Here is a 20,566-nt window from a genome sequence, read left to right on the forward strand (position 1 = left end):
TCTGCTGCTTTTTATGGTGCCCAAAATTCATTTGGCACAAGAATGTTTCATCTTTTTGGTTTTCATCCCTCGGATGTTAAAACAGGCAGAGGTCTAAAACTCATGGCGAACCCTGTGGCCTCTCACGTGTCATAAATACTCTCCTCTTGCCTGGCCTAGTCAAGAGTCGTGTTCATTTGGACTCGACCAGCGTAAATTAGACATTCTCAGAATCTTGACTTAAGCAGCCTCCACCATCCTTGTCGTGGTCAGTCAGCGTCTTATGCCATCTTGCTCGTGTCTGTCAACGCCACCGCTTGAATGGCGCGGCCACGAAATCAGTACCTTATAATTTTTATAGGAACTCAAGACAATTTATTGTCGCTAGATATATATATTACTTGGGCAGACTATTCTCTGCATATTTCTATATTTATTTTGAAATGAAATGGTTAGGATGAGTAACATGTGTCTGATAAACTATAAATTATTAGTTATTTTTACAATTTAAACAAATACATGTCATCCATCAAAATCAATATATATATATCTACTTGACTGCATTCATAAAAGAATAGCGATATCTGGCCATTATATCTGGGTCAAACGTAATCCATTCCCATCAAAACCAGGAAGTGAGAACTTCCCAAAACTGACACTTCAGTGAGAAACATACTGAAGGAGAAAGAGAGAGAAATGGTGGGTGAAGTTGGTCTGATGCAAATCCGTAAGACAACTGCAAGCACACAATCAAAGAATAAAATGATAAAACGTAGAAAAACGACAGTTCCATTGCAAAGATGCCACCTATTGGATTGTCAACTTATAAGCAGTCTCCGTTGTTTGTTTTTGGTGGGATTTAAGTTAACCAGTTCACTGCTTTAAGTTAACCAGCATTCCATAAATTAACATCCATAATAATGAATTTAATTGTGGGAAAGATGAGGATTACAGAGACCAGATGCTTCTCTATCACCTGTGTAAACGCTATTATACTCATCTCGATTCACACGACGGCTACAAAACCCATAACAGAAGAAAACAAAGTAACAAAGAATAGCTCTAAAACCATCAACCCAACTCTAATTCACCGGAAAAAGAAAAAAAAAAAAAAACTTTAAAGCCATTACAGTTCTTCTTCCTCCGCTCAATCCTCTAATTCTCATCCGCACATCCTGGAGAGGCAAACCAGGAAGATCACCAAGAAGACCAAGCACGACAGCCCGATCGCCACCCCAAGAACAAGCTTGCTCGGCCCATGGTGACCTCCGCTTCTCTTCTTTTCATTCTCATTGTCATCATCTTCGCCATCGTCGTCGGAGTAGTCCGAGTCCGACTTAGAGGACTTGTCGGGTGGCGGCGACACCGGCAGGCCGTATTTGTCGCAGGGTGCGATCCCGAGCTTCATCTTAGAAGAAAGCAGGGTGTGATTGTAGCAGAGATTGCTGTTACCGCCCACCTTGAAGAACTCAAGCCTTTTAATGGAGGTGGCATTGAAGGGGATTGCTCCCTGGAAGCTGTTGTTCTCCAAATTTAGGAACTTTAGCTCCTTCATCTCGGACAAGAACCTCGGGATGCTGCCATTGAGCTGGTTCGAGCTCAGATCTAGGTGGGTGAGGTTCGAAAGCTGGGAGATTGAGTTCGGGATCGGGCCGGAGAGCGAGTTCTGCGAAAAAGTAGCGTTTTTGAGGAAGATGAGGTCGCCGATCGAGTCGGGGAGGGTGCCGGTGAGGGCATTGGAGCTGAGATTGAGGGTCTGGAGGTAGCCGAGGACGGAGATGGTGCTGGGGATGGAGCCTTTGAGGGAGTTGGAGGAGAGATCGAGGTGGACGAGGTCGAGGGTGTGCCAGTGGTGGGGGAGGCGGCCGGAGAGGTTGGCGCGGGAGATCGTGAGGGAGCGGAGGTGGTGCATCTGGGAAAGGACGACGGCGGGGCCGGATGCGGAGACGGGAACGTCGACGACGACGAGGTCGGTGAGGTTCTCGAGGCGGGAAAGCATGACGCCGTTGAGGCGGCGGAGGGAGGAGACGCAGGAGAAGGAGCGGAGGGAGGAGGCGAGGGAGGCGGGGAGTCGGCGGGGGGCGGGGATGGGGCAGCGGAGGAGGGAGAGGGAGCGGAGGGTGTAGAGGGCGCTGAGGGCGGTGGGGGAGAGGTCGACGTCCGGGGAGCAGTTGGCGAGGCGGAGGGAGACGAGGTGGCGGAAGGGGGACGCGCTGTCGCAGGCGGTGGCGTTGTCGTGGGGCGAGGGGAGGGCGCAGGGGTCCCGGGTGGTGGAGAGGCCGATCGACTGGAGGGCCGTCAGCTGCCTAGGGTCCAGAGTCGACCTCCCGCCGCCGGTCACCGGAGGGGCGGGGCCCCGGGCGACCGGTGAGGGTCTCGGGCTCGGCGAGGGGGAGGAGGCGGTGGAGTGGGCGGCGTCGCCGCCGGTCCCAATGTAGGATAATAGAAGGGGTATCAAGATGACAAGGAAAGGTGGGACTTTGAGATCCATGACTCACTCGCTCAGTCTCTGAGAGAGAGATTCTCTTGAGGTGAGAGTGGAGAGTGGAGAATGAGAACAGAGAACAGAGAACAGAGAACAGTGTAAAGAGAGGGTGAGGGGGGAGAGAGAGAGAGAGAGAAAGGGTATTGTAATTCTTGGCGTACGTGAAGGACCCGGCGTTACGAAAACACGATGCGTTACGTTACTGTTCGGGATTGCAGCAAGGGCAAGGGAAGCGAAGGACGGCCGTTTGATTAGAATTAGCCTTTGGTGGGTCCATTTGGTCAGCGGATTACAGCCGTGTGGTTAATAAAGGTGTCGGGAGGGTGTCGGCTTGGGGGTTGTGGGGGTCGGTGTCGTTATGGATTGGGATAAAAAGGCGGTACCAACGGGCGAGCAGCAGTGACCTCGAAAGGGATGGCTAGGAGAGGTTTAAAGTTTAATCTGAGGAATGTTTAATTAATAATATAGTTATTGAAGGATTTGAAATAATAGCGGAGCATCTTGATGTTGTTGAGGCTCATCTGTTAAGAGTCACTGCCACGTGTGATCCACTTTCGTGCAAATAATGAAAGGTCTTCTTCGCCATGTTAGCGGTTGAATCATATCATGCATGAACCTCAATGTACTTTAAATTTTCTCATTCATCATTTACATAAATTTTAAAATAATTATTGTACGATGTAAGAATAGATTCGTGCGAAGAAAAGAAAATCGGTCTTTCGTGTGAAAGATGCAATCTTTGTCCATCTGTTTTAGCTGCAGGTTGGGGCTCACCAAGAGAAAGAAATAGATCTTTTCTCTAGTGACTCAGGTTGTTGGGTAGTGCAGGCTACATGACAAGCGGGTGCTCGTTCTCCGCTGAAGGTTCGAGTTGGACGTGAACTGTGTTTGCTTTCCAGTTCGTGAAAAAGTCCAACATAGTGAATAGGGCATAATATCATGATCTTTTCTTGGATTTGCTTTGAAAATTTTGAGAAATATTTATATAAAGTGGTTGGTGTATGAATTGGAAATGCAGCGACATGTATATTTTCTAGGTTGTTGATGCCAAAGACAAGATCCATTAATGGTATGACAAGGTTGATAAGAATGTCCCCTCAAACCATGCCTTGGTTCTTAGTTTAGTCGGCTATATCAGCTGCTATTTCGATGCTGAATAACGTAAAAGGTTTATCTATTGGTAACTAATCTCTAAATCAACTAATCACTTGTTAAAGTTATCCACGGTTAATATTTCCTAAGTGAAATAGGTTGCGGAAAAAATAGAAAAGAGATAAAAAAGAGAACGTTAGTTCCCTTTATTTCACCTTCTCTCATGAAACAGTTTCCAGTGTCACAGCGTCAATCAGAATGAGCACCCATGTCAACCTAATATTGCAGTGATTAATTAGTCCCGGCTCTCTTGGTTCGTTGCCTTTATTTAATAGAGCTCCTGTCAGCCAGAAAAATAGTACTCGGCTCCTTTACGCTGGGAAAAGGATTGAGGTCCGCTATGAAGCAAAGGTAACGTACGATATCAGGACAGACGAAGTCCCTCCCACTAAAAATACTAACTAGCTACGAGGCAAGAACAACTAAAAGATACATTTTCAAATGCAAGTAATTTTTTTCTTTTTTGATTGAAAGGTTCGATCAATATGGTTTATTTCTTTATCCATTTATTCATTTCTTCGATCCACCTCTCTCTCTCTCTCTCTAAAATCTGCTATTGATTTTCAAAAAAACTTATTTTTTTTAATACATCAACTGTCCACACTAATACCGATGCGCATAACCAGCTACATTACTAATAAAAAAACTACACAAAGCATTTGCTTACTTTACTCCTCATTATTTTGGTAATAGAACATGTTGCAGCCAACAAAATTGATGGTTTCCGGCCCCATGCGTTGCTTGTGAGTTGTGGCCTTGGGTGCTCTCCCCTCCCGCACACCCATAACTCCTCTTTATTTTTTAGTATATTCTGTGCTCATTAGAAATGTACACCTGTCAGCTTGTGAAAAGGAAAGAAAAAATAAAACTTATTACGTATGATTCTAACTGTGACTCATACTCCATAGGGTATCATTTTACCTTCTCTTTTTTTTTCATTTTTTGTAATATAGAGGGGGATTTGCCGAAACTCTTAAACTGATGCCACACGTCCAGATGATTCTGTATGGATATGCTTTTCTTCTATTAGTACTGAAATGGTGCTGGAATAACGTACTCACACGTGGATGGCCCAGTGAAATTTCCTACGGATTGAAAAGGGCACGCGGAAACTTACGACCCACATCGAATATTTTCTGGTGGAAGGAGGATCCAGTGAGGGCTGCTACGCGAGTGAAATTCTGCCTCTCCCCTTCCCCTCCTATCTTTTACCCCAAAAAAAAAAAAAACTGTACACTAAGCGTATTCACTGGCAAGATACAGCCCAAATCTGAACGAATTAAGGTCCAAGAGTCCGGCTAAAAGCAGTCGGCTGCTTGATTTCCTTCTCTGAGTGCATGGCCTGCCTGAAAGAGAAGAATAACTCGCTTCCGCCGAAGAATATCCAGCAGTAAAGGATTCATTTTCTCCATACATGAAGAAATAGAGTTAATCCAGAAGACCAGCGTAAATGAATCCCCTTGTAAGAAAATTTGCTGCTCCCTAAAGCGTGGAATAGCGTTGCCAAAACCTGCTCAGGATGCAACTAATTCAGCGCAAGGCACTGAAGAGGAAACCAGTTGCTCACAACGACGTTGTACATGGTATCTCTTTACTAGATAATATAAGAAGGTAGAGAGGAAGTAAAAGATGTGTCCTATCTTTTATATAAAGATAACAGGAACATAGAAAAAGATTTAAAGTAAATTGAATGTTAGAAGATAAAGCAATCCAATTCTTTAATTTCTTTTACAGAAAAAGAAAAAAAAAATAATTTCTTTTATATCCATTAAAATATTTTAATTCCTTATTTTGTATCCTGGAGCAATGAGGATTTTTCAATACCTAATTTTTCATTTTTAAAAATTTTTTAGAGAGATAGAGAGAGAGAAATATAGAGGATCACAACAATAACAATAATACAACAATATGATAAGTTCAATAGGACATTTTAAAGCAAATGTTCAATAGGTACATACATACATACATACATATACATACGCTCACAAATATTTTATACGATTCATATGCATAACCATATGAGAAGGCTCCACTTTATTGGAGGCTGCACATTGAGCCCTTATTACCCCTTGAAATATGGGCATGCTCGAGAGGTTGCAGCACCGCTAGAAGAACCAGTCGCGGCAACCTCTCCAGAGGTGGCTGCTACTTGGAGGTGTTCACTTGGGGAAAGCAATGGACCCTTGAGAAAGCCTCCAATCAATTCTGCTGGATCATAGTAGATCTCCAGCTCTTCTGCCCTCAAATGCTCATCTACCTGAACAGTTTATGATTGGAGCAATAACATAATACAATGCAAGAAATTGAAATAGAACAACACTGATTGAAATATTTCTTTCGAGGGACGACTGTTTTGGATAATGTAAGAATGATGTAAAAAATGCAAATCTTCCAAGAAGAAAACCAACTCTTTCAAATTGAGGATAATAATATTCTGGATTGGTGGCATCGAAACTGAAACTTTCACCACCACAACTCCCATAATAAGCATTTTGAGAACTCGTAAAGAATGTAATTTGAGAATAGTATCATTGTTGCTATTCTGAGAGTTTCTAAGAGTTCACCATGTAGCCCTTGTGCCTTTGTCATGTCCTGTTTCTGTATAAGATGATCCCCTAAACTAAGCAAAAAACAAGAAATCTAATCCTAGAAATCTAGGTCTGTTATGGATTTCATATGAGATATTTTTGTCTTCGTTCTAGGAGAGATGTTAGGCGGAAAGAAACTGGGAGAGGTAGGGATTGTTTTGGCTGCGTGGAGATGGCATGGCCTTTGATGGGTAGCAGCCCGAGCCTCGCAAGTGTCCGCTCCAAGCCACAAACGCTTCCGGCAACGATCGCAAATCTAGCACTAATAGGACTGAATACAAGTCTTTCCATAGACAAAAGGAAAGGTACCAACAAATTAACCTAACCACCAAAAGGTGACTATGGACCCAACTAGAGCATAGTAAATAATTGAATTTTAAATAAATCCAGCCAAAACCAAACAAAAAATCAATATAGTTTAGGCTCGAGGCTCGGGCTCATGATCAGCTATGCTAACCAGGCAAGCGGAGCTGAGCTGAGTACAGGCTATTTGAGGTTGGCTTGGCAATCTAGATTGCTTAAACTCAGCTCCAACTCAAGCTAGGCTTGGCTTCAGTTATTCAATTCGGATCCTATAAGCTCGAAACTGAGCTTTTGCCCAGTTGACCCAGGCTTTTCTTTGAACCATGCCGCTATTTTATGTTCAAGCTAGGCTCGGATAATAATCGAACCAAGCTACAAAAACTATTTAAGTTTAGCTTAATTTCTAATTGGTCTATGCGCAAAGGAAGCTCAACCCAAGCTACACATGAGCAACTCATATCATTAGCAAAGCTCTTCACCAGAACATGGAATGGTTTCTGTAATATTAGATTATACAAAGTCTAGATTACTGAATGAGCCATTCCTTAAAAATGCCATTAGGATTATCATAAAATAATATTAGAAAATAAAACTAAAGGTCAATTGGGAAGCATCGAAAGCATATCCATGATGCTAAATAAGCAAATATAGCATGTAGATTTATCAAAGAATGGTAGGTGCCATCCTATTCTAATAGTTATTGGCTAGTATCTTCGTAATTCATGCTTTATAAAAGAGCTTAGAAGCAGTGGCATCGATGTCCAGCTAGTTATCAATAATCTTTGGCTATAAAACAAGCAGGTTTATAGCCAAGACTAGCATCATGGCCTAGATCTCAATTTTCTCTTGGGGGTTAAGGTAGATCTCATCAATAAAACACAAAGAAAATCTCAACCCTTATTATCTTGGTCAATATAAATTTATATATTTTAATATATAGGCTATACTAATATATACTAAAATGGAGGCTCTGCTTGCATAAAGCTCTCCATTCACCATGTGGATAGCTATATTAATAATGCTATTAATAAAACTCTTTATTCTTGATAATAAGGAGGGCTATTATTTAGTATGATTCTTTATCAAAATATAACAATATTATATTATTGATAAGAAACTTATTATCTTATTAAACCATACTAAATAATTTTTTTTTGTTAGCACTAGTAAATTGATACAGAAACTAATGATATTATTAATAGCTATATTTGCTTAATATATGCTGATACAAATGAAAAATATTTTTCATTAGTATTGCACCTTGCTTATATCCCACAGGCCATTAGATTACACTAGTATTTTATTAATTTCTATTATATTTTTAATGATTGTGATCTTAAAGTTAGTATTTAAAAGGCTGTTGACCTAATATTCAGTATTTTGGTTCTAAAACATCCCACGAGGTCCTCAAAAATTTTGAAATTTCAAAAAAAATTCTTTCCAGTCATCAAAACAAGTTAAGATTTCAAAAGTGCCAACTAATATCCTTGACAAAGTCTTTTGAGGACTGGTACAAAGATCTAATCCGAGTCCCACCATCACGCCAATTTTGGCCAGGATTCCTTGCAGAAAACCTCAAAATATCTTGGTCTTGGCCACCAACCAAGCCAACATGAAGCTTGGTCTAGTGTTAAGAGTTGCTTTTTTTTTAAAAAAAAAAAAAATCAAAAAGCAACAATGCGAATCTGCACTTAAGACGGAAGAGGTGCTCAAAAAAAGTTACAAATACAATACCCACAGGTAGTCCAGTTGCATAGAACCAAAGAAAATTAGTTCCAGAGATCAAAAACAATTATGATTTGAGGTGCAGAAAAGTACGTAAACTTTCCACCGGTCCACTTATAATATGCAACCAGACAAAATTAGTCAAAGAGATCAAAAACAGCCAAGGAAAAGACAGGATAAGCAGGATACCTTTACTCAACCTTTAAAGAGATCAAAAACAGCCAAGGATAAGACAGGATAAACAGGATACCTTGAGGATAGCCATTCCATAGAACTCAACCTTTTCCCCGGTTGGTGCATGACCTTTGTAAGGCCCTTCCATGTATCCCCAGTGCCTGAACTTGAGCACGATCACCGGAGGGCCCGAGTACACATGCAGCACCTCCCACGCGAACCCGCGAGGGAACGCTGTCCGGAACAACTCGTGCGATGACTCAAAGCTCTCCAAGTCCTCCTCCGGCTGGGAATTCTGCAGCAACGCGTTGTAACTCCCCAGCTTCAACGTCTCCTCGGCTGATAACGCCTGCCTTCCATTCACAATGAATTTGAACTTCTCCCGGTTGATGGTCTTGAAGTCTTCTAGCCGGGTCTTATGAGAGAACTCCATCTCCCACGTTTTGATCGCGTTCTGTACCTTCTCTTCCAGCGACCCTTTTGGCCAGACCTACAAAAAAAAGGTATAGTCCGATCAAAAGAGAGAGCTTGAGAGTAAGAACAATCGATAATAATAGATTTGATGGGCGTTTTACCTTCGTCCTTCCTTCTTCGAAGAGCTTGTTGACAAGATCATACGTTGGAGGAGATCCAAGCCTCCAGTGGGTGTCATCTCCTTCTTCTCCCACTAAATAAGACCTGTACTGGTCCCCCACCGGTTTCTCCTTTGAAGCTTCCTCCATATCCAACGTCACAGAACGTCCGTCTTTCTGCCTACCGCGGGTGCCTGGAGCAGCAACTGGAAACTTGGGCTGCAGAGTAACTTACCGTCACTACAAAAAGGGAAGCTAGGGCCTTTCCTTTCGAACAAAGAAGAGACCCTCTTCTGGGAATCGCGATTATTCGACGAGAAGGCGCCGGCGGCCTTCACAAGGGCCCTTCACAAGCTAGTCACCTTCCCGACGGCCGGCGCCGCCGTCTCCAGGTTCGACGAGCAGGAGGGGCGGCTGGGTTGGAAGGGGTTAGGGATTTTGTTGGGGGCGTAGTCTTCGGGGGAGATTAGGCCTCCGACGTCGCTTTCTAAAGGTCGTCCAAGGAGGACGATTAGGCCTCCGACCCCATTTTTTCCGGTAGTGCGTTATTTTCATATGATTTCAGTCGGTATCCATGAAGCCGTGCTTTCGAAGGCGGCAACTCTGACGGCACCCTTGCGGCGACTCTGGCTTCTGAATATCTCCCTTAATTTTTTTTAATGGATTACATTTAACAATTTTTTACATAAACATCCTTCTCAAATTCAAATTTACATAAATACCTCCTTAAAAATTATATTTATTTTCTTATCCTCATAAAATACTGTTTTTTTTCACTATCACGATCGTCTTATAAATATTTCTTTTTACATACCTATCTATTAAAAATATTTTAGCCATTTTAATTTGAAATCTTTAAATTTTTTAACAACGTTAGATGGTGCGGATACATATGCAAAAATAAAAATAAAAAAATATACAATAGTAAAAATATTTTACGAGAATGTATATACAAATATTAATTTTAAAAAAATATTTATGTAAAATTTGATATTTAAAAAAATATATTTATAAAAAAAACTCTATATTGAATAACATCCAAAACTTAAGAAGGACGGCAAATTAATAACTTCAAACCCAATACGTCCTACAAGCTTTAAAGGAGGTGAGAAGCAAAGCGGAAAAGGGACCGGAATGGCGCAATGTCCATGTCCTTCAAGAGGGGGGGGGGGGGGATTCATTGCTGCAACTTGGAATTGCTGTTTGGATGCTCGCATGCATACACATCGCAGGACACAATATACAGAAGCCAGGCTATGGAATTTGTACCATAATTTACAGAATTAATGCAGTAGAGATTTTTATCTTAAGAAAAAAGATTATCAATATGGTGTTAAATAAGAGCTACTATAGGGAATAATATGTAACACAGTAATCCGTGCACAAGAAATCCAGCCGGGAATAATATGTATAACAGTAATCAGGACAGAGGAAATTCAGCTAGAAGAGAATTATTTACTATCGGTGCGAGCTCTTTAAAGGAGGCAACAATCTCCATAGACCTAATCACATAATACTTTTTGATGTTCAATTATAAGGTCAGCTCATTGCGCCGAGATCCACTCACTTCGCTTACCCCACTCCAATAAAAATGCCTTTTTTTCGGCTCTGGCATGTAAACTCAAGACATAACACAATGTGTGACCCACACCTGTGCTCTATAATGGTCTCCTTTTTCTTTCTGCTGTCATGTTCATGGATTAGTCTGAGTTCTGCCCCAGAAAAAGAACTCCTTATAGATCATCTCGATGCGAAGATATTTAAAATTTAATAAAAAAAGGATATTAAGCATAAGCAATCAAAAGACCTGCTTTCTCAATATTTACTCAAATTTAAATGTCATGTAGATCACTTGTATCCAAAAAGGGGACAACCAGGAAACCAAAGACAATCTGCATGTATACAAGTCTGTTACTCTAAAATCTCCAAAATACGAAAGAACAAAAAATTGAGTGGATATGTCCAATTTGCCTGCCCTCGTGCAACTGAATGCTAAAGCCAAAGAGATTTTGAAGTGCAGGCGCTCCAAAGGCCCTGCATATAAGCCAAGTAACAAAACAATTTCGCTAATGACTTGTATATATTACCCCAACCATCTTTCCACCCTCTGAAAGGCAAGGATGAGATACCGTCAACTTACTGATTCTCCGTGACCAAGGTATAGTGGAGCAGGCACCATGTCAGAACATATTTACACGTAAAAACCATGGAAGTATGAATGCTATTACCAGGCAAGCCATTAAGAAATTACAGAAGGGTTGACGCCTCCAACAACCACTCCTCTCAGAGTCTATGTTGCTCAACGCCCTCCTGTCATGCCACACCTCCAAGAATCTGCTGTCTTCCTCGCCGGTGATGTTTTTAGCAATTGTACCACAGATTTCACAGTACCTGCATCATAATCAAAAGCAAATTCATTCAATTTAATGCCATCTGAGATATGGTCAGCATTTACTTACAAGATACTCAGACAGGATACAATAAAAAGTTTGATCAACAAAAACAAGCTAAACATCTTAAGATGTGCTAAAATCTGGGTGGATTTTCAATCTGGCTCTCCGGATTATACTCCTCTCTTCAAAAGATTGGCTCATTTATCCTATTACCACAGCTGGCCTTTTCACTGTTCACCTCAATTCTTTACACACAAGATAATCTTAACGAGTTGCGTCCATGCTGGATCCTAAGTCATGCGAAAAACAGGTCTCCCTCTCAGCAGTCAATCTTTAAGTTTACTTACCATATTAGTCTCTTTCCAAAAGTCATCTCAATCAGGAATTTGGAACCAATTAACAAAAGGCAGATGTTGGATTGATGGTAGTAAGAGTGCTCAAACCTCAATGCATCGCGCTATGGATCCATAAGGTGATCCAGTACCAATGAGACAACGCCTACATGATAAGGCCACGATTAAGTATAGGATGGGTTGAAACTGACACATGAAGTAGAAGTTCAGCCAAAAAAACTAGGCAAAGCTCAATGTGAGGGCTAAAAATGTTAACCGACAAGACTTACCTCATTACGTCAACTATCTAGGTTGGCTTCGTCTATAAGTTTTGCTAAGTTGGATCCTTTAGCAGAACTTCCTTTTTGTTCCTTTTCTTTTCCTTTAAGTCATCCTTTCATGTTCCTGACCATTCAACAGAAATCTGATCCTCCACTGTATGAAAGCCTAATATCAGATTTTTGCCAAGATCCATATTAGTCAATTGCCCACCACGTAACCATCTAAACCCAGCTTGATGCAGCTCTAACAGCTATTTCTAGTCAATTTCGACACAGTTAGGCCCTGTTTTTAGCCCTAAACATTGGAACATTCTTATCTATACAATGATCATCTTAATAAAGTTGCATACAAGAATATGTACAATATCTGCGGAGATAAATTGGCTGGCTGAGATGATTCAGTCAGAGGCAACCAATTCAGAGAGTACCTCCTACTAAGGGGCATGTTTCTGGGTGAAAGGTCTGAGATGGGTGCAGCAGAAATTTGAGAAACCTAGAACAAAAGTGTGGAGGTTGGGTAGCAATGTACTGAAACTCATTCTGATGGAAAATATGGCCTTTGGCATAAATGAATGACAAAACAATGTTCACTATGCCATCAGGGGATGGATCTTTAATAAAATTTAATAAATACCCAATGCCTTCATATGCAGGTTACCATGCTTAGCAGTGGCTAATCAACTATGCAATGTCTTTAAAATCGTAAAATCTCTTTACATCATGTTAATTGTATATTCGACAACATTTCAGACAAACTTGCAAACTTGTAACCCATAAAGGACCTTCAAGCACATCAGACAAGCCCTCTCTATCATGGTTCTCCTTGTAAATATGGTTATACGAACTACTGAAGACCACCTAATATAAGATTAATTTCAAGATACGAGTAATGCTACCCATTAGCAGAAGCTACTGATCAACATGTTCAGACTAATTTTTTTTGTTTAAATAAGTAGTTGGAAATTTTGAACTATTTGTCCTCTATAAGAGGCAGGAGAATATTCAAAAGATAAAATAGAAGTATAACCGCAAGACTGCAAATCTCTCCATTCTTTGCGCTCAAAATCACTCCCCCATACATCTTAAAACATTTGTTATACCATTCTTCCTCGATACTTCTCCAAAGAATCACTTTTTTTAGTTTTTGCACATTATCGTGATATGATCCAAACATATGATAATAATGATGATGACAACAACATCAATAGCACTGAATGGTAGGTTCCTCCTCATGCCAGTATTCCAGAACTTCATGTCAAAACCCTAACTTGGATTAGACAAAGGGTAGAGAAGGCTTACAGAGAAGCCAACATAATTTATTGAAAGCCGCTAGCAAGTATGAAATAGCAAGCCAACAAAAAAAGGCATCCTTAATACCCACGAAAAGTTTATCCTGCTAGAGTAGAAATCCAATCTTCACCATTCTAAAATATAACTAACAAAATCTTGTGTCTTGCAAGGTGCATTTTGGCCCCTGCTTTCTCTTTAGGCACATCATATAGCATTACAAAATTATCTAGATAAATGACAACCTTGACGCCTAGATAGTACACCAAATAAGTTGAAAAGCTAATCTGTAGTTTCGCTTTCCTACATCACTTGCAATATAATTCCAAATGCAAATATGAAGATTCGAAGACAGCATTTCACTTAATAGCAAGCCAAGGCATGATCAACTATAGAAAATCAAGCACATACATTAGCTGTTAAGGAATCGATACAATCATTAAACAACCATTCAAACATTCATAAGTTTAGTAGGACTAGACAGTAGGCACATCACTTTCACAAATCTACAATTTCTTCCTAACACAATCACCTAATGCGGCACCGACATTTTAGCTGGTGTAATTCATTTGCAGGAAAGAATGAAATCACACTTACTCACTGATTCAAAAAGAACGTCGTCAATTTTTTGAATGAAAAAGTGTCAAACATCAAGCACTGTTATATGCCTATGTTTTCATGCAAAATGCCAACAGTAAGCCATTGCACCTACCCAATCTTTAGTGAATCATTTCTAGTTTTATAAGTTTAAAAGGGTATACTCTTTATTCGCGATGTAAATTACTTGGTACAATTCAGGCTGCTGCATGGATAATGTCATAATTACTATCAGCCTAAAACTTAAACATTTTTATTACAATTATAAATCCCTGCAAGATGCCCTTTTTTTCTAAATCTCGGCAAGATGAGGAGCATCCTGGCTGTCTTGTCTTGTTCCTGTGAGAAAACGGGAATTGGAATGGTGGCAGCAGTCCAAGACCCATCCACATGAGGAAAGAAGAAAGAAAGAGGAAATAAAAAAGGAAGGAAAGAAGGAGGAAAGGAAAAAAATGGAAGGTAAGAAGAAAAAAGGAAAAGAAAGAAAGGAAAGAAGGGAAAAGAAATGGAAAGAAAGAAAAGAACGAAAAAAGAAAGGAAAGAAGAAGTAAAAGAAAAGGAAGGAAGGAAGAAATAAGAAAAAGATAGAAAGGAAGGAAGAAGGAAGAAATGAAAGAAATAAAAAAAGAAAGAAGAAGGGGAGATAGACTGATGGTATCATAGGGATACTCGATGGAGACTGCCGTCGGAACAGGATGGGACAGCAGGACATCCTACTCCAAGGAGAAACTGAGACACCGTGTTCCCAAAGAATTTAAAACCTTGATTTTCATAGTGATCGAGATAGAGTTGAGGGGAGAGGGGAGTCCATGGTGTATTTCGTGTAGATAAAGTACAAATCAATTAGACTACAAAAGAAGTTGGTGATAAACTAGTGTTATGCAAGTAAGCACAAAGATATGGGACTGAAATACGTCCAAACAAGTGAAGGGGTGAGGGGAACTGTATGAAATGCAGCTAAATGGTAACTCATAATTAGACCATTAGCTGCAACTGATGGATGAAATAGGCTTGTGAAAGCTCATATTATAAATAAAGGAAAGACAAAAATGGCTTAAACAGTTCAAACATGCCATGATGATTTTGTTTAATAGGCAAATATCAAAAATATCATATGCGACGGGAACTTAAGCATCAAAATAAGCACATGTGAGAGTTAGAAACTTAAGGCTCAAATGCATCAGAGTCTGATCAACAATCATGGACACTACTATAGAGATTTCATTGGCATATAAATGCCTTACCTCCTGTAGAGCTTCCATCATCTTTTTTTCCGAAAAAAAAAGGAATGAAAATAACTTCTAGATGAGGAATGCTTATAATTTATATCAATCAAGAAATTACATTCCAACCCCTTGATTAATAAATCATTCCTTCCAACCTGTCGGCATAGTTTACTTAGCTGACACTAACAAAATATATGTTTCCTTGTTCTTGTAATTAGAATAATTCTAGCTTCTGGCTCTTGCTTCGTGCAATCATTTGCAAGATTATATATGAGTATGTTCTGCAAGGAACATAGCTGTGATTTTGTCACATGTAATTCTTATTCAATTTTTTCCTCTCTTTTTTGGGTTAGATAGTTCTGCAATTAAATCCAGAGCTTCCAATCTGGAAGAAAACAAAGTAATTCTGTTGACCGCAGTCTAACTTTATCCTTATGTATTTGTTGGGCATGTTTCTTTATGGCTACTAATCGTGCGTGTATAACACGATAGACTAATAAGTTAGAAAGTCAATAAGGTATTAAAAAATGACGCCTTATAGAAGAATAAAACAGATGCTTTGACAAGGTTATAGCAGAGAGACGGACAGAGAATGGATTAGTTGAAACGAAAAAGATGAAAGGCTTGGCAGGACCTTAAGAAAGAAAGTTAAGACTTTGATAGCTAAGGCGCCCACGCCTCCAAAACGACAAGCTATCAACTTTAACATGAATCTAGGGTTTCAATTTATTTCACTCCTCGTAAACATCAGCAAACCTCCTTAAATTGGTTCTTGTAGAAATCACTACAAACCCCTTCAGATCGAGCTTAAACACAGAAAACCCGACGTTGAAGAGATCAAATCGGTAAATTAAGTCAAGCATAGACCCCAGCAATCAACATTCCAGCATTAAACAACTAAGAAATCTGAGAAATCTAAGGGATTAGATAAGAAACTTAATCAGCAATACCTGTTACCCTTGAGCTTAAACCACGCCTCGGCGCAGTGCCGGTGAGCGATCCCGAGCTCACCCTTGCACCCGCACCCAAGCTGGGTCAGCTCCGAGCCATCCTCCGCCCGATCCGGACTCAAATGACAGATCCTACACACCTCTTCCGCTTCCACATCCTCGTCGTCGTCCGCCCCTCCGCTGCTGCGCCCCACTTCGATGACCACACACGCGCCCGCCTGCGACGCCGGAACATCCGCCGCCTCCCCGTTCCCCTCCGCCGGTCGACGCTCATACGCCACCTTCCCCCCTCCACAAGCCTCGGTCTCGGCAGAGCTCGCCGTGACGACAACGGCGATGGCGGCCTCGGGCGGCGTAGCCGCAGGGTTCGCCGGCGTCGTCCCCCGCGGAGGATGAGGTGGCTCCCCGCTGGTCTCCGCTCCGCCGCGTGGCTCGCTCTCCGTCATCGTATCTCGCCCACATTCGTATCGCGACGATTTCTTTCTCGCTTCGCATTTAACGTTTCGGTCCGGGTAAAGACAAAGCGCTGTCCGCTTCGGAGCTCGTTTATCCGATTAGCGGTAACGCCGCGGGCAAAAGATTGAGGAGCAATAAAGCGGAGGCGGCTTTAATGGAAGTTTTGACGGGAGTTTTAGCAAGATTAAGCGACATCACGGAATTTCAGGGTTGCAAGGATTGGCCGTTAGGTTCTAATTTGGAAGAAGGGAAATTTTGACAGGGTGACTACTGGTAGCAGGTAAAGAAGGAACCGAAAAGGATGCGGGGAAGCCACTGAGATGGTAGCTCCGTGGAACTGGGCCTTTACTTTCATTCTTGAGATCCGAGTTCGAAACGTGCGGACGTCGATTAAATGAGAAGACCAAATATTCTCCGCTCGGTCACATAAGGTGGAAGGGCTTATTGGTCTGCTGATAGCCTTGGTGATGCCAAGAATAACGTACTCACATAGAGAATTCGTGTCGGAGCCCAGAAGGGTAGCCGGACTGGCGTGCCCAACACACAGCTAGTTTTGCCCGCATAACATTTTTCTAGCGGGGTAGGGGTCCAGTGAGGGCTGCTATGCGGGGGTGGGCTTCTCCCATCCTCTCCCCTTCCTTTTTGTCTAATAAGCAACAAAAAAAAAAAAAAGTGCGGAATAAATTATATTTAAAGGAAGGAATGATTTATTATTCTGATATTTTAAAGAGAGTGGAAGGGGGAGTAGGTTTGCTCGGCTAGAATAGAGAGGTGAGTGGATGTGGAAGGGAAATGCTTGGGGGCCTGGGGCTTGGAATGGGAAGTTGACGGGGGAATAAAACTTTTGCAAGGGTTAAATAGCTAGGTATGTATACATTGAACATTACGGGAAGAAGAATGGGTTTCTATGGAAGAGGTTGGTGGGGTACGATCGATGTGATCGATGTTGGGTCGGCCAATGAGCACGGTTCTAATATCTAATGATGATGTGGGTGGGATCTAGAAGCCAAGGAGGGATGCGATGGTTCTAATATCAAGGCAAGAATCCACGTTGGAACAACATAAAGCTAGCATGATGGACGTCCGACGGCCGATCTACACTGCACTGCGTGAATCACATTTCATTTTGCTTCATGGTTAGGCATCAGCTATATTCGATATGTTCTTTCCATTAGTTTGGGTTCGTGATGCATGCAAATAGATTCTTTCTGCTGCTTCATGCACACAAATTTTGCCAGCTTCCTGCGCATGTATATAGAAAACTTAGAACTTTTTTAACATGACTTCTATTTCTTAATTTTTTTTAAAAAAATAAAATTACAAAAATCAAGGCTACAAAATATATTTGGTGCTATTATTTTTATTTTTTTATTATTTTAAAAAATATTTTTTAAAAATTAAAATAGAGATTTTTTTATCAAGAAACTAATCTATTTTACAATCACCACCAATGCTAACTCTATTATTGTTACCACTGCCGCTAATGTCGTTTTTACTATTGTCACCCCTATCGTCTCTGCCATAGCATCTTGTCAGTCATGGTCTCTATTACTACTTTTACAATACCACCACAATCATCATCACCATTACAATTAGATTAAATGAGTGAATTATGAAAATTCTATTAAGTTTTACATTTATTATAGTTGCATACAATAGTCTGTAAAATTTATATTTGCATCCAGTTAAATTAACTATGCTACTAAAACTGTTTACCTCATATAAAAAGTTGAAATTACATTTAAGTGAGAAGGAGGATATAGAATAGTTTTTCTTATATTGGATGATTGTTCTATCTTTTAGAAAAAAAACAATAAGGGTTATGCAACAAGATAACGGACCTTGCATCTTGAATTTTCAATTTTTCTTAATACAAGTGCATTTCTTTCGCCTTCATCATACAAAGTTAAATTAATTGTTTAATCCAAATATTCAGGTCGTGAAAGAAAATAAACACCCCGTGATCTCATGAAGAGAATAGATTGCTTTTCAGAGGGAAAAGCCAAGATCAAGTCTACGTAAGATAACATGACACCGCTTTAGGAATTTTTCAGCAAAATATTTCATGCAATTATCCAAATACGAGTACCAGAAACCCCAAGTCTATCCATAGCATATGGTCACGAATAAAAATAATTAAAAGTTCGTAAATCAAATGGAGTGTTTTGACGGGGTTACCTCGCTCGCCTTGGACTCACCAACCGTGCTCGCCCACGGAGATTAGTACGTGTCGCAACGTGACTTGACTCAGCACCCACCCGATAACATATCTGATCTACGTGGCAATGTATTCAAGTCACACTAAAACCAATCCTCCAATTCAACTTGCAGCGGATCCGTTCAATTACTTGCGACCTCCAATGCGTCATTCGCGCCCGTCGATTTCTCCTCTTGGCGTGACGCCAACAAACAACCGGACGCGATCGCTCGCCAACATGGACGGCAGATCTCGCTCCCGTAAAGACCATATCCCGAATGCTGCAGTATCCATCAGCTTTACCCACTGCCGCACACGGAAACGATTCCAAAAACGATGTGCTCCCTCGAGAAGCGCGGCCGCGTCTTTGTCCTCACCCTCACCGGCGACGGCGAGCATCGTCTCGGTCACGATCTCATCGCCGCCGTCCGATCGGCCCTCGCCCGGGTCCGCGCCGAGTCGGCCGCCGGCCCCGGCGGCTACGCCTTCGTCACCGCCGCCGAGGGCCGGTTCTTCTCCAACGGCTTCGACCTCGCCTGGGCCAACTCCGCCGGATCCCGCTCCGCCGCCCGCGAGCGGCTCAGCTCCCTTGTCGCCGTCTTCAGACCGATCGTAGCGGACCTGATGTCCCTCCCGATGCCGACGATCGCCGCCGTGACCGGTCACGCCGCCGCCGCCGGGTTTATGCTGGCGATCTGCCACGATTACGTCGCGATGAGGGGCGATCGTGGGTTTTTATATATGAGCGAGCTCGACATCGGCCTGCCGTTCCCCCCTTACTTCATGGCGCTAATGCGGGCTAAGATCGCGGATCCGAGGGCGCTGCGGGACGTGGTGCTGCGGGCGGCGAAGATCCCGGCGGCGGACGCGAAGGAGAAGGGGATCATCGATAGGGTGCACGGCGGCGCTGCCGAGACGGTGGAGGTGGCGGTGAGGATGGGGGAGGAGCTGGCGGCGAGGAAATGGAACGGAAGCATTTACGCATCGATCCGGATGGCGGCGTTCCCGGAGCTCTGTAGGGCGGTGGGGCTGGCAGAAGAGGGCGACGAGGAGAAGCCGAAGACCGTCGCCGCGAAGCTCTGAAATCCGGCGGACCGGAGCTTGCAGCTGATGGATGCTGTCTTGTGTTTGGGGGAACCACCCGATTGAGTGGCAAAGTGACGTAATAAAAATATGAAGTTAGTCTGGTCCGAACGTTCCGAACCTTGTTGATTTTTGTTGGATGGGAAATGCTTGGGCAAGCCCAAAGTGTGGATAACGCCGATATCTCTAAACGAGGGACGCAAAACGTTATTTGCTGTCATATTATCTCCTGTTAATGATATATATTTGTTTTCTAATGTGATTTCTATAGTTAAATATCAGTTTGATTCGGTCTAATGTCTACATTTTATATGTTTACATCCTCCTTGTTTGTGACTGCTGCTACCTAACCAAGAGCAGCTCTTTCACAAAGCGTGTCTAGGAGCATAGAGGAATCTTTTCTGTTACAAATTCTTGATGAACTTGTAATTGAGGGCGTTTGTAATGTACTGGTATTTAACATGAATGGTGCAAAAGAAGGGTGGATTTGATAAATGACCATCATTGTACCAATTAAAATTGCTTGAGATGCAGCTTGGGGTGTTTGTTGGATTCCGACTTAAGAGGGTTGACTTTTTATTTATAATCTCTGTTTAGGGATGGTAATTTACTCCGCATCATCTCTGGTCCCAGGAGATATAACTCTTCACATATATTTTTCTCTGGTAAAAAAATAAAATAATTTGTATGAAAAAAATAGTATAGTTTTATCCAACCTAATCTGTCCCGTCCTCATTTTAGCCCTAGACTCTATCTGTCCTATTCCATCTTGAGAGTAATTTGCAG

The 20,566-nt window shown here is 41.8% G+C and overlaps 4 protein-coding genes across 6 annotated transcripts; 1 reads left to right on the forward strand and 3 right to left on the reverse strand.

Moving 5' to 3' along the window:
• Positions 1 to 884: 884 nt before the first annotated feature.
• Positions 885 to 2,610, reverse strand: RLP51 (receptor like protein 51). Its single transcript, XM_008794111.5, has one exon. It carries the CDS (start codon positions 2,468 to 2,470, stop codon positions 1,142 to 1,144), a length of 1,329 nt encoding a protein of 442 aa, XP_008792333.1. The 5' UTR covers positions 2,471 to 2,610; the 3' UTR covers positions 885 to 1,141.
• Positions 2,611 to 5,525: 2,915 nt separating this feature from the next.
• On the reverse strand, positions 5,526 to 9,624 carry LOC103708980 (pathogenesis-related family protein). The gene is made up of 3 exons (XM_008794113.5): positions 8,982 to 9,624; positions 8,483 to 8,896; positions 5,526 to 5,873 (listed from the first exon to the last, which is right to left on the reverse strand). Exons 1-3 carry the CDS (start codon positions 9,126 to 9,128, stop codon positions 5,679 to 5,681), a joined length of 756 nt encoding a protein of 251 aa, XP_008792335.1. The 5' UTR covers positions 9,129 to 9,624; the 3' UTR covers positions 5,526 to 5,678.
• A 1,138-nt stretch (positions 9,625 to 10,762) lies between these two features.
• Positions 10,763 to 16,620, reverse strand: LOC103709027 (uncharacterized). Of its 3 annotated transcripts, none has more exons than XM_039131162.3 (3): positions 16,045 to 16,620; positions 11,207 to 11,369; positions 10,763 to 11,012 (listed from the first exon to the last, which is right to left on the reverse strand). In XM_039131162.3, the coding sequence occupies exons 1-3, from the start codon at positions 16,488 to 16,490 to the stop codon at positions 10,971 to 10,973; spliced, it is 651 nt and encodes a 216-aa protein (XP_038987090.1). In that variant the 5' UTR covers positions 16,491 to 16,620; the 3' UTR covers positions 10,763 to 10,970. The 3 variants fall into 3 exon arrangements, with proteins under 3 accessions (XP_038987090.1, XP_088561062.1, XP_038987089.1); XM_088704936.2 differs by having other exon boundaries at positions 10,874 to 11,012; positions 11,119 to 11,369; XM_039131161.3 differs by lacking the exon at positions 10,763 to 11,012 and having other exon boundaries at positions 11,040 to 11,369.
• Positions 16,621 to 18,931: 2,311 nt separating this feature from the next.
• Positions 18,932 to 20,061, forward strand: LOC103708981 (enoyl-CoA delta isomerase 2, peroxisomal-like). Its single transcript, XM_008794114.6, has one exon. The coding sequence runs from the start codon at positions 19,034 to 19,036 to the stop codon at positions 19,778 to 19,780; it is 747 nt and encodes a 248-aa protein (XP_008792336.2). The 5' UTR covers positions 18,932 to 19,033; the 3' UTR covers positions 19,781 to 20,061.
• Positions 20,062 to 20,566: the final 505 nt, after the last annotated feature.

This window comes from Phoenix dactylifera, chromosome 9, assembly GCF_051530095.1.
Source record: "Phoenix dactylifera cultivar Ajwa chromosome 9, Ajwa_hap1_PhDact_Kaust_v1.1, whole genome shotgun sequence".
Taxonomy (NCBI): Eukaryota; Viridiplantae; Streptophyta; class Magnoliopsida; order Arecales; family Arecaceae; genus Phoenix; species Phoenix dactylifera.

Excerpts from the sequence above, each read along its gene's own strand:
- RLP51 (XM_008794111.5), bottom strand. The coding sequence starts at position 2,470 with ATGGATCTCAAAGTCCCACCTTTCCTTGTCATCTTGATACCCCTTCTA.
- LOC103708980 (XM_008794113.5), bottom strand. The coding sequence starts at position 9,128 with ATGGAGGAAGCTTCAAAGGAGAAACCGGTGGGGGACCAGTACAGGTCT. Across the intron at positions 8,897-8,981 it reads TCGAAGAAGGAAGGACGAAG|GTCTGGCCAAAAGGGTCGCT; the intron begins GTAAAACGCCCA and ends TTTTTTTTGTAG. Across the intron at positions 5,874-8,482 it reads ATGGAATGGCTATCCTCAAG|GTAGATGAGCATTTGAGGGC; the intron begins GTATCCTGTTTA and ends TAAACTGTTCAG.
- LOC103709027 (XM_088704936.2), bottom strand. The coding sequence starts at position 16,490 with ATGACGGAGAGCGAGCCACGCGGCGGAGCGGAGACCAGCGGGGAGCCA. Across the intron at positions 11,370-16,044 it reads TTTAAGCTCAAGGGTAACAG|GTACTGTGAAATCTGTGGTA; the intron begins GTATTGCTGATT and ends ATTATGATGCAG.
- LOC103708981 (XM_008794114.6), top strand. The coding sequence starts at position 19,034 with ATGTGCTCCCTCGAGAAGCGCGGCCGCGTCTTTGTCCTCACCCTCACC.